Below are 15,240 nucleotides of genomic sequence, written 5' to 3'. Positions count from 1 at the left end.
TGGACCGCGCGTCTCCCAGCGGCGGTTACCGCACGCCGCGAAGGCGCAATAACCGCAGGTCATGGGGAAGTGGGCGCAGTTAATCCCACGTCCCCCACGCCTCGTCTCCTCGGCTTCGCCACACGAGGCTATAAGTAGGGGGAGGAGGGGGAGCGGCAAACGTTCGCACGCTCGCCCTCGCCCCGCCCCCTCCTTCTTCTTCCTCTCCGATGCCACAACTCCCTGCCGCCGCCCGGCGCTTCTGCCAATCTTCTTGGCTCGCCTGTTGCTTGGTCGCGACAGGGTCGCGCGCCTCTCCGCCGCCGCATCTTTCTCATTGCCGCGCCGTCCTCATGGCGCTGTCGAGCTCCTGGGATGGCTCCAACGTCCATGATGACCACGTCGACTTCCTCCGCCGGACGCGGCGGCTGCCGGGTGCGAATTACGTGCGGGTCCGTCTCGCGCCGGAGAGGGAGATCTCGCCGGCACCGGAGGAGGACGAGCGGGTACTCTTTCGCTCGCACTGCCTGCGCGGCTTCGGCCTGCCGGTGAGCGGATTCTTCCGCTCCTTCCTCGAGTTTTATCATCTCCAGCCGCATCACCTCACTCCGAACGCGGTGATGCTGCTATCGGCCTTCGTCGCCCTGTGCGAGGGTTTTCTTGGCGTCCTCCCCACCCTTGAACTCTGGGGGGAGTTCTTCCAGTGCAAGCTCGGCACTGTCGTCGCGGGCGTACCCGCCCCATGCGGCGCCTTCATCGCCATGCGGAGGACGAGCGACAACAATCCATTTCCGCCAATCCCGCTGATCCAGTCGGTGAAGCTCTGGTAGAAATCTTACTTCTACGTGAAGAACATCGCTCCGCAAGGCGACTTCGTTAACCTGCCGGCTTACGTAGCCGGCCCACCGGCTGGGAGGCAGCCCTCATGGTCCTTTCGGGCCAGGTCGCTGTCTCAGGGTGGGGCCGCCTCCATTGCATGACTTCGGGTGATGATCTAGTCGGAGGGTCTGACCGGGGCCGACCTGGTGGCCGCCTTCGTGGAGCGCCGAGTGCTCCCGCTCCAAGGCCGACCTCACATGATCTGCCAGATGAGCGGCCGCTTCGACCCGTGCCGGCTAAGCACCAAGGAGATGCCTCATGCCGAGGTGTCTTATATGGTGAACTATATTGCCAACTGCAAGCTCACCGAGGAGTGGCAGTACGGCAAGGAGCCGTACTCTCGCGCCAATCCTCCGCCTATGGTAAGTTTATCTTCTTTTCTTGTTGTCGGGTTCATGATGGCCGACTCCTGACCAGTCGGCTTGTTTTTGGTAGAACCCCATGTTTCCACTGGCAACCGGGGCCGCGGGGGTGGAACGCCAGTTCCTCCCCGACCGCACAATGGATGACGTTGACGACCCGAACCTGGGGGCGGCCGCCATGGAAGACGACGTCATGGGGGAAGGCGGCGATGCACTCGGGGCCGCCTTTGAGGACTGGCCGGACGACGACGAGGCCAAAGTCATTCCACGCCGCCGACCGGCGCCCGATCACCAAGGCGCGGGCCCATCCGCCGTGCCGGCTTCTCATGGCGGCGCGCAGAAGCGCTGGGCCGCGTCGACCCACTTCGGCAGTCGGCCAAAGAAGCCCAAGAGTACCGCGATGGCGACCAAGCGGGACGAAGCGGCCGCGAAGGTGGCCCGCTTCCGCAAGGTGGTGAAGCAGCCGCAGGCGGTTTCAGCGTAAGTGTCGCTGTTCTTACGCCTTTCTATTTCTTCTTCGGTTGATATTCTTCTAAGCCTTCTCCTTGACTTATCGAACAGGGCCCCTCTTTCCCTCGGGCGGGTCCCGGCCGCCTCCATAGTCGGAGCCGTGGGAGGGTCTTCAAGCTCCCGCCGTGTGGATCCCCGCGCCGACCTCCTAGAGGCGACGAAGCGGAACGCGCGGGAGGACCGTGAGGCGGAGGAGCAGAGGGCGGCTCGGGAGGTGAGGGAGAAGTCGGCGGAGGCGCGAGCCGACGCAGCTGCCAAGGCCCAGGCGGAGGCCGTGACCGCGGAGAGGGAGGCGGAGGTCCTGCAGAACCAGCCTCCGCAGCTTGTCATCCCCCTTCGCACCGCGGCTCCCGACATCCCAGTGCCCCCGACGGAGGAGGCCGGCCGCGACCATCCGGAGATGGAGAGGGAGGTGGTGCCGTCGCCGCCGACTGGAGCGGGCCAAGGAAGCTGGCTTGATGCGCCGCCCGTGCAGCCGGCTGGAGGCGAGCCGACTGTGGGGGCGGATCTTGTGGTCTCGTCGCCATCTTGTCGGCGCGCGGGGAAGGCGACTTTGGCGCCGGACCCGCAAAAAACCGCAGGCGCCAGCTTGTCGGCCCAGGACCTGGAAGCGGCCAACGATAACTCGTCCTGGTGGATGCCAGGCGGCGGGACGACCGTGCTGAACGTGGCGACGCAGGACGTCTGGAACCGGCTTCAGGCCCAAGCTACCGCGCTGAAGCAGTACACTCAGGAGTTCCTCACGACGCGAACGGTTATTCGGGTGAGTCCTCCTGCTCTTCATCGATTGCTCCTGATTTCTTCCGTGGGGGCGCGTCAGCGCACCCACTGGGTGTAGTCCCCGAGTTCCGAGTCGGCTGCTGAGCAGGCGGCTTTGAACTTCTTGGCAGACTTTGATCACCGTCTTGTTCTTACTCACGTCTCTTGTCTTATCTGCAGGAGTACCACAACCTCCGCGCAACTGCTTTCAACTCCCAGGCCCAGGAGTTGAATCAAAAAGCCACTAACCTGACCGAGAGCCAGAGTAAGTGCTTCATCTTTTGTCTCAAGTGGGGGCGCGTCAGCGCACCCACTGGGTGTAGTCCCCGAGATTCGGGCCGACTGCTGAGCAGTCGGGTCGGATCTTTTCCTGACGACTTCTTTCTTCATATCTGCAGGGGCCAATGCTGACTTGAGGGGCCAGCTAAGCGGAGCCCAGACCGCCCTTCGCGCCAAGGAGGCCGAGTGCGCCGCCCTGGCTTAGGAGCGCGATCGCCTGGTCAAGAAGCTGGCCGACCAGGAGCAGAGCCACAAGGCGGCCCTGAAGGCGGCACAGGACAGCGAGGCCGCCCTCAAAGCCGAGTATGAGACCGAGGCGGCGAACTGGGCCGAGACGAGGCAGGCGCTGAGCCAAGGCTACAGCCAGGTGGAAGACTTAATCGACGGTAGGCTGTCTTCTTCTTTGCTTCTTTGCCTGCCTCCCGCCATCTAGTTCGTCTTTTGATTTTGTGCTACTGCTTTCTTCTTTGTGCAGATTACTTCCCCGGTTACTCTGCTGCCGCTACCCAAGCCATTGAGGCCTACCGCGATGCACGATGGCAGGCAGGGGCCGAGATCGCACCGGGTGCCAGCCGGTCACTTGAGGAGCAGCTTCTGGCGCTTCAAGCCCGCCTGCAGCCGGCCCACCGCATGCTCCGCCGTCTTCAGTGCGCCGGGGCACAAGTGTTGGCCGCCCTCTGGCCCGGCGAGGCGGTTCCCCGCACCCAAGTCGGACTGCCGACTGGCTGGAGGTCACAGTCGGCCGCTTCGAGGCTTGGAAGGCGCCAGCCGCCCGGTCCGGCGCTGGGCGGGCGCTGGAATTCGTCCGAGCGTGGTATCCTGGGCTGAACTTGGACCAGCTGAGCACCTGGCGGTAGGAGGCTAACGAGGAACTGGAGGCGGTGCGGCCCGCTATCGTCCAGCGTGCCTCGGCGATCGCCGAGTACACCGACACCAGCGCCTTTGCCCCTGAGGTGGATGATGCCGGCATCGCTCAGCCGAAGGAGTGGTTCGGGCTGAACCCGACAGAAGGTGAGGACTCGGTGGAGGAGATTGCTTCCAGCGATGAGGGCGAAGGGGAAGAGGGAGAGGATGGTGAAGACGTGCCAGACTCGCCTGTCGTTCCCTTGGCCTGATCCGCCGTCCTTGCTTTCCTGCTTGTTACTCTTTTGAACAATTTCTATTAAATTTGCGCAGTTCCACCCACTCGGGGTGTATTCATACTATGTTGAATGCTGTCCTTTCGAAGGTCTTTTGTGTAAATATAATTATGCATGTGTTTGGCTTCCGTTCATGTTTGCTTTTCATCCTTTTGGCTTTTTCCGTTGTCGCCTTCCCTTGGCCACTGCCTTCCCAGCCGGACAGCTGCTCTGCAGTCTGTGGCTGGAGAAGGACTTGGTTGTTTTGGGAAGGCAAGTACTCGAGCTTTCTTAGATTGCAGCTAGGTGAACGGGAAGCCGGCCAGTTGGCTGCTCTGGTAGCCGGCTGGCGGGGCGGGAGGCCGGCTCGCGTTATATAAGTTCGTTAGTCCTTAGCCGTTTTTCGTGTGGGCATCCTTTCCTGCCCTTGGCTCTTGCAGTCGGACAGTCGATTCTTCGAGCTGTGACTTTTGGCAAGAGGGGGCTTGGGTGCCGGCACACTACTTGTCTGACTGCAGGCAGAACTTCAGATATAACTCGAGGCGGCGAGTCCCCGGGCCGACTAGTCGAACCCAGCGCCGGACGAAAAAAGCGAATGTAGTAACATAATCATATGTGTGATATTCATCATTCATAGATAAGAGAGGGTAGTCCCCGTGTGCTCCACGGGGTACCCTTTGTCTCGTACTTAGTACAAAAGGTAGCGTGCTACGTACTGCTTTTTAACTGTAAAATCTTCAGAGGAGATTGGCGTTCCACGGTCGTTCCGACTCCTTGCCCGAATCATCTATCTTGCGTGCCTTCGGCTTCTGTGCGTCGATTAGGTAGTAGGAGTCGTTGCCTAAAGCTCTGCTGATGATGAAGGGGCCCTCCCAAGGGGCCGAGAGCTTGTGCTGGCCGGCTGTTCGCTGGATCAGCCGGAGCACAAGATCGCCCTCTTGGAAGGATCTTGGCTTGACCTTCCGGCTGTGGTAGCGGCGCAGACCCTGCTGATAGATGGCGGACCGGCTGAGGGCTAATAGCCGGCCTTCTTCCAGCAAGTCGACGCCGTCTTCATGTGCTTCCTTGGCCTCCGTCTCCGTGTACATGGTGACCTGAGGTGAGTCGAACTCGATGTCAGTTGGGATGACAGCCTCGGCACCATATACCAGGAAGAAAGGGGTGAAGCCGGTTGACTTGTCTGGGGTAGTGCGCAAACTCCAGAGGACGGCCGGCAGCTCGTCGAGCCAATAGCCGGCCGAACGCTCCAGTGGCACGACCATTCGGGGCTTGATGTTGGAGAGGATGAGGCCATTTGCTCGCTCGACTTGGCCGTTTGACTGTGGGTGGGCAACGGACGCTAGGTCCAGCCGGATGCCTTGTGTTGCGCAGAAACATGCCAGTGCTCCCTTTGCAAAATTGTGCCATTGACGGTGATGATGATGTGCGGTAGGCCGTACCGGGTTGTGATATCCGCGATGAATGTTACAACAGTCGGCCCATTCAGCTTCTTGATCGGCTTTGCTTCAATCCACTTGGTAAATTTGTCCACAACGACGAGCAGATGTGTCATGCCGCCGCGTGCCATCTTGAATGGGCCCACCATGTCCAACCCCCAGACGGCAAAAGGCCAGGTGAGGGGGATGGTCTTGAGTGCAGAAGCCGGCATGTGTTGCTTGGAACTGAAGACTTGGCACCCTTTGCAGTGTTCGACTAGATCCTTGGCGTCATCCAAAGCAGTTGGCCAGAAGAATCCGTGGCGGAAAGCTTTGGCGACGAGTGATCTTGAGGCCGCGTGGTGGCCGCATTCACCTTGGTGGATGTCCTTGAGGATTGCTATGCCCTTCTCTGGTTCGACGCAGCGCTGGAAGACTCCAGTGGTGCTGCGCCTAACAAGCTCCCGGTTTATTATTGTGTATGCTCCGGCTCGGCGTTGGACTTGTCTTGCCGAGATCTCGTCAGTTAGCAACTCTCTTTTTACTAAGAAGTTGAGGATGGGCTGGGCCCATGATGGAGCTGGGACTTCTTCTACTGTCAAAACTGCTACTGTGACCAGGGCGGGCGGGCTAGGTGGTGAAGAGTTGGAGTCGGCCACCGTCTGTTGTGTCGGTGCAGTCCCCGGGCTGGCTGCAATAGCCCCCGGGCCGAGTTCCGAAGTTCCCGGGCCGGGTGCGACTATGGCAGTCCCCGGGCCACCTGTCGAAGTCCCCGGGCCGCCTGCTTGGTTCTCCAAGTCGGATCTGACTGCGTCGGGGTCAGGCAGCACGAAGATGGAATCAGATTCAGGAGACGGCTTTATAGACGGCTTGAGGAGGCGGTGAAGAGAAACGCCGGCTGGTATAGCTTGCCGGGTGGAGCCTATTCGTGCCAGGGCATCTGCTTGCACGTTGTCGGCCCGTGGTACATGAAGGAACTCGCATCCTTCAAAATATCCACTGATTTGCTGAACAAGGAAGCGGTAGCTCACCATGTTCGCGTCCTTGGCGTCCCAGTTGCCAGATGACTGCTGGACCACCAAATCAGAGTCGCCATAGCACAGGATCCGGCGGATGCCGAGCTCTTTGGCTAGCCGGAGCCCGTGTATGAGCGCCCTGTACTCGGCCACATTGTTGGAGGCAGCAAAATGAATTTGCAATGTGTACTTGAGCTTGTCGCCCTTGGGAGAGGTGAGGATGATGCCGGCCCCCAAGCCGGTGTGCATCTTGGACCCATCGAAGTGCATCTGCCAATGAGTGGAGTCGGGGGCCGGTGGCAGGTACTGGGTTTCGGCCCAGTCGATGAGGAAGTCGGCCAGTGCTTGGGATTTAATGGCGGTGCGGGGCTGGTAGAAGACCGTGTAAGGAGCTAGCTCAATGTCCCATTTTGCCACTCGGCCGGATGCATCCCGGCTGCCCATGATCTCGGTGAGCGGGGCAGTACATACGACCGTGATGGGGTGCTCTTGAAAGTAGGGCTTGAGCTTCTTGGTAGCGAAGTACACACCGTAGCACATCTTCTGGTAATGTGGGTAGTTTGCTTTGAGGCGGATAATACTTTGCTTAAATAATACACCGGCCTCTGGACTAGCTGAGCTCGGCCTTCTTCTGGGCACTGGACCATGATAACCGTGCTGACCACCCGACTAGTGGCGGTAATATAAAGGAGCATGGGCTCTTTTTCAGTTGGCGCCGCCAAGACAGGCGGCGTGGTCAGCATCTTCTTTAGCTCGTGGAAAGCTTGGTCTACTTGGTCGTTCCACTCAAAGTCAGTGGACTTCTTCATAATTCGGTAGAGGGGGAGAGCTTTCTCTCCGAGCCGGCTGATGAAGCGGTTCAGGGAAGCCAAGCATCCGGTGAACTTCTGGACGTCTCGTAGCTTGGTGGGAATTTCCATTCTCTCTATGGCCTTGATCTTCATCGGGTTGCACTCGATGTCGCGTTCGGAAACCAGGAAGCCCAAGAGCTGGCCGGCTGGTACTCCAAACACACATTTCTCGGGGTTGAGCTTGATCTGAAAACAACGCAAGTTTTCAAATGTCTCTCTGAGGTCTTCCAGCAAGGTGCTGCGCTTCTCCATCTTCGCCACAATATCGTCCACATAGACGTGGGCATTTCTGCCGAGCTGCTTGAGGAGGCATTTCTGCATACAACGCTGAAAAGTGGCACCGGCATTTCTCAAGCCGAATGTCATAGTCAGGTAGCAGAAAGCTCCGAATGGCGTGATGAAAGCGGTCTTCAGGCGGTCAGCCAGATCCAACTTTATCTGGTGGTAGCCTGAGTAAGCATCCAAGAAGCTCAACAGCTCGCATCCGGCTGTGGAGTCTATTACTTGATCAATCCTTGGCATGGCGAAGGGATCTTTGGGGCAGGCCTTGTTGAGGCTAGTGTAGTCTATACACATGCGCCACTTGTTATTTTTCTTCATCACGAGGACCGGGTTGGCAAGCCATTCTGGAAAGAAAACCTCCATAATGAAGCCGGCTGCCAGGAGCCAGGCTATCTCTTCTCCTACAATCCTTCTCTTCTCTTCCGATAGTCGGCGGAGGGGCTGTTTGACTGGTTTTGCACCTTCTCGAACATGTAGCTTGTGCTCGGCGAATTCCTTCGGAACACCCGGCATGTCCTTGGGGGACCATGCGAAGATGTCCCGGTTCTCATGGAGGAAATCGACGAGCTCGCCTTCCTATTTGCTGTCCAGGTTTGCCCCTATGGTGGCAAACCTTTCTGGGTGCTCCAGGTCCATAAGTGCCTTCTTTGTTTCTTCGGCCGGCTGGAAAGAACCTTGGGCATCACACTCCTTGGGGTCGGGGGACAGGGCCGACTGCTTGCCGGCAATGGCCACTACTCGATCCAGTATCTTCTTCTCTTCAGCAATCACGAGGGACTCGGCCAGCCGGCTGCTAGCTGCCACACACTCGGAGGATTTCTTGTAGTCTCCGGATATGGTGATTATGCCCTTGGAACTCGGTATCTTCATCTTGAGGTAGGAATAGTGGGGCACAACCATGAACTTGGCCAGAGCAGGTCGGCCAAGCAACGCGTGGTAAGGGCTCTCCAGATCCACTACCTCAAACCACACCGCCTCTCGGCGGAAATGATCCTTGTCCCCAAAGAGGACATCTATCTTGATCTTGCCGATTGGGGAGCAAGACCGGCCGGGTACGATGCCATGGAACATAGTCCGACTAGGCATGAGCTGCATCGTCTTGATGCTGAGTTTCTCCATGGTGTCACGGTACAGTATGTTGATGCTGCTCCTGCCATCTATCAGCACGCGGGAGAAACGGGTAGCTCGCCTTTCTGTTGTGAGGGTGGCATCCAAAACCAATGCGTAAGAGCCGGGGGACGGCATCACCTCTGGGTGATCTGTCCGGCTCCAGCTGATAGGCCTTTCTGACCAGTGCATGAACTCGGGGTTGTTGGAGGCGACTGCATTGACTTTTTGATGCTGTCGGCGCCGGCTATGCCGATCTTCTGGTTGGCTTGTAAAGACGACGTAGGCGGCATGCTCATCGGGGAACTCGTCTTGAACAGCCCCGACTGCTGGTCGAGCGGCCGGCTGCGGAGGGGCCGGAGGCGGCTGACCAGCAGGCGGAGGCGGTGCTATTCCCTCGCCCTTGGAGATCCGCATGAGCCAGTGGCATTTTCGGGTCGTGTGGTTTGAAGGCTTCGCGCCACTGTGGAACTTGCAGGGGGCATCAAGCGCTTGCTCGTAGGAGAAAGCCGGCTGCCAAGCCGGCCTGCCGCCCTTCTGCTTATTGGGCGTAGGTTACCCTTTGGGTTGCTCGTCTTCGACTGTGGCCACCTGCCGACTGGCGGAAGGCGGCAGGGGAGCCTTGCGCTTGTGGTCGTTCTGGTACGGGCGCCGGCTGGAGTCTCCAGCCGGCGTCTTGGGACTCGGAGCGAGCACCTTCCCGGAGGCGTCTACTCGGAGCTCGGTCTTCATTGAGGAATCGGTCGTGGCGTATTTATCAGTTTATGATCAGCAGCTCGTCGAGGGTAGTTGGCTCGTCGCAGAGGAGTCGGTGCTTGAGGAGGGTGCCTTCTCGGCACCCGACGGTGAAGTACTCTATAGCTTGAACCTCGTGCACCCCTTCGCAGGAATTGCGGAGCTCGGCCCAACGCGTGAGGTAGTCACGAGTCGATTCGTTGGGCCCTTGGACACACAAGGAGAGCTGTCAGGGCTTGGGAGCCCGCTTGTAGGTGCTGGTGAAGTTACGGATGAAGGCTTCTGTGAAGTCTAGCCAGCTGTTGACGCTGTAAGGCTTGAGGCTGTTGAGCCAGGTGCGCACCGTGGCTTGGAGCATGAGGGGCACATACTTCACGGCAACACGCCTGTTGCCGTTTGTGATGCTAACCGCAGTGGAGTAGTCGATCAACCAATCCTCCGGCTTCACGGAGCCGTTGTACTTGGGCGTGTCTCTTGGGAGCGAGAACCCTTTGGGAAAGGGCTCGTCGCGGATGCGGGGGCCGAAGAAAGGCGGGCCGACATCATCTTCTTCTTCTAGGGCCAGGGATCGCGCTAGGCGGTCGATCCGGTGGCGGGCGTCATTCTCGCCGACTCCTTCACGGCAGCCCAGCCGGCCGCTGAGAGTCCGATGCGTGACATGCGGCGGGGTAGGGTATCTCTCCCCATGAGGCAGCGGAGGAGGAGGGTCGCCCCGCCACTCCACAGCTCGAGGGAGGCCTTCAGCGTCACGCTCGATTGAGATTCGAGTCCGGCTGCGGCTGGCAGCCGGCTCCTTTTCTTTCCTTGCGCGGGTGTTGCCCGCAGTCGGCGTTCGGGACGTCGCGCCGTGCTCTCGGCGTGGGGGAGGACTTTCGGCGCGGGCATCAGCTTCATGTCGCTCTGTGGCCACGTCGATAAGCTGCTGAATGCATCTGGTCATGTAGGGGAGCTCGTCGGGCCCCAGTCCATTCAGCTTGTCTGCGGCCGCCTGGGTGGCGCGTAAGTTCTCGAGGGGCGTGGCATAGACTGGGCGGTCTGCTCCCAGCTCGTCGGCGATAGCCGCACCGCGTTTCTTAATGACGCCGACGCGGCTCGGCCCGTCGGGAGGCGGCGTGCCGAAGGCGGCATGGTCGACTTCGCGCTGGTGAGCCTCGGTGAGGCGTCTCATGGTAGCTAGCTTCTGGCCCTCCGTAACGAGAGCGAGGCGGCGTGCCTCCAACGTCTCAGCGTCGGCGTCAACCGGGATGGGGGCGGACAAGTCGTGCAGCGCCGTCCACAGGGCGTCGTGGGCGTTTTCGCCAGAGGCGGCGCCGTGGCTGATGACCAGTACCTCGGTGATGGCGCTGCCGCTGCTGTCGGCTCAAGGAAGAGGGTCGTTGATGATTACCACATTGGAGGGGAAGGCGTCAAGTGATGCCGTGTCAGAGTCGACAAGCATCGGTCGGTGGAGCCAACCGACTCCAAGTCCGCGACAAGCTCGCCGGAGATGTGGAGTTGGTCGAGGAGGCTAACAAGGTGGCTCTCGGGGCAGCCTGTGCCCGCGTCGGATGCGGGCTCATTGGAGATGTGAGCGTCGCCAAGAAGATCGGCGAGGCAGCTCGCCACGCAGGCGTCGGCGACGCCTTGCAGCGTGTCGGGGCAAGCGCCATCGGGCGAGCCGGGCTGGCTATGCACGCTGGGAAGGAAGAGGGTTCCCATCCAGAGCAGGTCTCCGGACGACGGTGCACCTGGTCCCACGGTGGGCGCCAAATGTCGGGTGGTTGGTGCGACATATGCCAACGGGTGGCTTATCATTGTGGGAGCCAATAAAACATCGCCGGTTCCCGGAAGCGGGATAAGGCGAAGACATGCACGCCGGCGGATCTTACCCAGCTTCAGGGCTCTCCATGGAGATAACACCCCTACTGCTGCTCTGCGGGGTCTCCGCATGATCACTAGATCGATAAGTAGCTACAAGAGGTTCCTTGAGCTGTTCGGTGAGAGGGAGAAGAGAGGCAAGGCTGGCTCGCTTCTCCTCCCGTTGTGGTGTCTAAAAACTACTCAAAAAGATCCCCCTCTGCATGGGTGCCATGGGGGGTTTATATAGGCCTACCCCCCAGGGGTACAATGGTAATCCGGTTGGGCGTGGGCCCTAGTCGTCTGTGTCTACGCTCGCCGGCTTCTCCGCCGACTGGTGGGGCCCGCCGGCTGCCGGCCTTCTGGTCGACAGGTCGGTCCCACCGCTCGGGGGTCTTGTCGGAGGCCGGTCACTATTGCCTCGCCACTGGTGACGAGGGCTTTGCCGTGGTAAGCATGGCTACAGTGCTGCCGCTTGGCGGTTTATCACTGTAGCCTTACCCCGTCTTATCTCCTTAATGGGGCGCCTCCTTCGAGGGAGTGAACTAGCCGGCAATGGGGAGTCGGCCATGCCCCAGGCCGACTGGGGGAGGCCGGGCTGCCTTTAGGTGTCTCCCTGACTGAGGGGGCCCATCACCCACGGGTCGTACTGACAGCTCATCGTGGGTGATGTCATGGTCAACATGGCAACAGTGCCGCGCCGGACAGGTGATGGCCGCCCCGTACGACGCGCTGTGGCCATGCGTGCCCCGGGATTCGGGGGTGTCAGGCTTCATTGTAGCCACGCCCCATCTCATCGTCGTTAAGTGGGTGCAGACTCTGAGGGCACGATCTTGGCCGCCTGCTGGGGGGCCGGCTTCTTGGAATCGGCCTTCTCATGGCCGGCTTCTTGGAGCCGGCCCCCTCGTGGTCTTCTTCATGAGGATTTTAGGGCTGGGCCGCCTTCGTGCAGCCGGCCAGAGAGGTAGCCGGCTGGGGGAAGGCGGCCCCACGTCTTGGATGCTTGAAGGCTCAATCGGCCTATAATTTTTCTGAAGTGCCGGGGGAGCCGGTTAGGCTACCCGTGGTCATTTACTCCGATAATCGGAGCCCGGAAGACCGACTCGGAAGAAGAAGTGCCGCCATCCGTTCAAACGTTTTTTAGGAACTGAGATAGTGGGAGAGGCTCCCGCTGTTATATATTAAACATCATAACACAATTACAAGGTGTAGTTACATCATGTACAAGTCTTCCCCCATCCCACTTTGTGGTCGGGATAGTAGAGGGCTACAGGGTTCTATTAATCAGAGGGTAGGGAGTCTAAAAGTAGGAAGATAAACTCTTTCTTATTGTCTTTAACCCTATACCGCAGAAGACTAAAATCTTCCCTGAACCTGGTCAGCCAAGAGTGGTATGAGGGGCTTATATCTCTGAATAGTTTGTTATTTCTTTCTTTCCAAATGCTCCAGGATGCTTGTAGTATGATTTCCATGAATAGAGGTCGGCCCCAAGTCTTTTTAGCTTGTTCTAGTTAGGACAACCGAGTGGCTTGACAACCAGGGTCCAAACCAAAGGTGGACCAACAATTCCTGCTGAATGGGCACGTGAGGATCATGTGATCTATGTCTTCTTATTTTTGGCCACACAGGAGGCAGTTGAGGTTAGTACCAACATCATAGTGCCTTCTTTTCAACATGTTTCTTGTGTTTAATCTATCAGAGAGCATGAGCCAACCAAAGACCTTGAGTTTGGCAGTGACCTTTGATTTCCATAGCCAATGATATGTTTTATGGGCCTTCATATCCCGGAAGAAGAATTTGTAGTATTTGCTCGCTGAAAACTCTCTGCCTCCCCAAGCGTAGGTCCAGACATCCTTTGTGTGTTGATTGTTGTCAATGGTAATGTGAGCCATTAGTCTTTGCATATCTTGTACTTCCTCAAGGGCTTGTCTGGAGAGCGGTAGAAAGAATGCTTCTTCAAGGGAATTGATGGTCAATAAATCCTTGACCGAACAGTCTTCATTTCTCACATAAGAAAATGCTCTAGGATATGTGATTGTTAAGATTTCATCAAGCCATAGGTCTTTCCACAGTATTACATTGTCTCCACGGTGTATTTCAACTTTTGATATTCCTCTAAAAATAGGAGTTAGCTTGAGAATGTCTCTCCACCAGAACGATCCACATGGATCAGAGGCATGTTGGATTTTATTGGTGTAATAGGTGGACCATAGTAGTTCAACCCACGGGAGATCATGTCAGTTGTAAAATTTGTGTAGATATTTCAGTAGGAGTGCATCACTTTGTATCTTAAGGTTTATGATCCTAGTCCTCCACACTTTTTGTCCTGCAAACTCTGTCCCATGCAGCTAACGAGTTACATTTTTCTCCTTGGTCTGTATTCTTTGTCCAGAGGCATTTCCTTCTTAGTTTATCCAGCAACTCAAGTATTTTTGGTGGAAATTGTAGTGTGTAGAGTGCAAAAATTGTTGGTGAGGTAATAACCGTGTTTAGTAAGGAAAGTTTGGAACCATACGACATCATGGACAGTGTGGAAGTAAGCCTTCTTTCCATATTGCATACAATAGGCATTAGGTCTTGGACAGATGGTTTGGATGTGCCAAGGGGTAGTCCGAGGTATGTGAAGGGCATTTTTCCAATTGTACAACCAAAATTTTGTGCTATATCTTTACTTAAGTCCTCGTCACAATTCATATGTATCAAGGTTGATTTGTGGAAGTTGATCTTGAGGCCGATTGAAGTGGCATAGTCAGTGAGTATTTTCTTCATTGTTTGCGCTTGGTCATGACATGCAGGCATAATGATTATAGTGTCGTGAGCGTATTGAATGACAGGGTAGTCAATTTGGTTTTGTCTTGGGAAAGGTAGATGTATTAATCCATGGCTGAAGGCATCATTAATGGCCGCTTGCGAAAGATCTGCTGCAAGAACGAAGATGAGTGGAAAAAGGGGGTCACCCTGACGCACACCACTTTTGCAAATGAATTGCTTGCCCGGGACTCCATTAAGGAGAACAGATGATTTTCTAGTGGAGAATATTGATTTGATCCATAGAAGCCATTTATCATTGATTCCCATGTGTTTCATTATCTCCAACATTGCATCATGTCCAGTGGTGTCAAATGCTTTGGCAAAATCCAGTTTAAGGAGTACAATCTTATTCTTAGAGGCTTGGCATTGGTGTATATATTCAAAGGCCCAAGCAAGGCGGTCTTGGATTGCTCTCCCCTTGATGAAACCATATTGATTACTATGTATGATCTTTAGAATAAACTTTTGAAGACGATTGTCCAGCAATTTTGTAATTACTTTGAGACAACAATTAAGGAGTGTGATGGGCCTGAAATCATTTACTGTGGCCGGGGAGGATATTTTAGGGATTAAGGTGATATACCCTTCATTGATGCTTTCAAGATTTAAGGTCCCTGCATGGAACTGGTCACAAAGTTTGTAGAATTCCTCTTCAATAATGTGCCAGCAGGTTTTAAGAAACAGCCCTGTAAAACCATCTGGTCCTGGTGCTCTGTCAGCAGACATTTCTTTAATGACTTCATCAATTTCTTCTCTGGAAAAGGGGTTTGTTAATTGGTCCACGCCATTTCTTTTTTTGATTATATTGACTAGGTTGAACTTCATTTGAAATTCTCTTGATGTGCCCAATCTCTGTTTGAAACTTTGATATATTAATGCTTCTTTACCAAGGTGATCTTCTATTGTGGTACCATTGTCTAGCCGTAGAGAAGTAATATTGTTCCTGCGATATCTCTCAGATGCCATTGCTTTGAAAAAATGTGGGTCTTCATCAACAAATTTGGCCCATCGTATGGTGCATCTTTTTCTCCAATATTACTTTTGATAATCTAATAGTCTGAGTAGATGTCTTTTGAGAATTCTTCTGAAGTTACTCTCTGGTGTTGTAAGAATTCTTTTATTTTCCAATGAGTCCAGGTCAGCAAGTGTGGAATTAGAGTTAGCTATAGCAGTAGCAAGTTTAGATATCTGTTTACTCCATTGTGTGAGCTCATATCTGAGTGCCTTGAATTTTCTATAGATAATTGTGGCATAGCTATTTGAGGGGACTATCTTGTTCCAAGATGAAGCAACCAAATCCA

The 15,240-nt window shown here is 56.1% G+C and overlaps 1 protein-coding gene across 1 annotated transcript; it reads right to left on the bottom strand.

The window, feature by feature from the left end:
- Positions 1 to 5,225: 5,225 nt before the first annotated feature.
- On the bottom strand, positions 5,226 to 6,566 carry LOC147980297 (uncharacterized). Its single transcript, XM_087515549.1, has 2 exons — positions 6,039 to 6,566; positions 5,226 to 5,963 (listed from the first exon to the last, which is right to left on the bottom strand). Exons 1-2 carry the CDS (start codon positions 6,564 to 6,566, stop codon positions 5,226 to 5,228), a joined length of 1,266 nt encoding a protein of 421 aa, XP_087371675.1.
- Between the last annotated feature and the right edge of the window lie 8,674 nt (positions 6,567 to 15,240).

Source organism: Triticum urartu, chromosome 3A (assembly GCF_056163025.1).
Source record: "Triticum urartu cultivar PI428250 chromosome 3A, HENAU_Tu73, whole genome shotgun sequence".
NCBI lineage: Eukaryota > Viridiplantae > Streptophyta > Magnoliopsida > Poales > Poaceae > Triticum > Triticum urartu.
This window is presented reverse-complemented; position numbering and strand designations above follow the sequence as displayed.

Coding starts and splice junctions, on each gene's coding strand:
- LOC147980297 (XM_087515549.1), bottom strand. CDS start 6,566: ATGCACACCGGCTTGGGGGCCGGCATCATCCTCACCTCTCCCAAGGGC. Junction 5,964..6,038: donor GCCCGGGGACTGCCATAGTC/GCACCCGGCCCG, acceptor CCGACACAACAG/ACGGTGGCCGACTCCAACTC.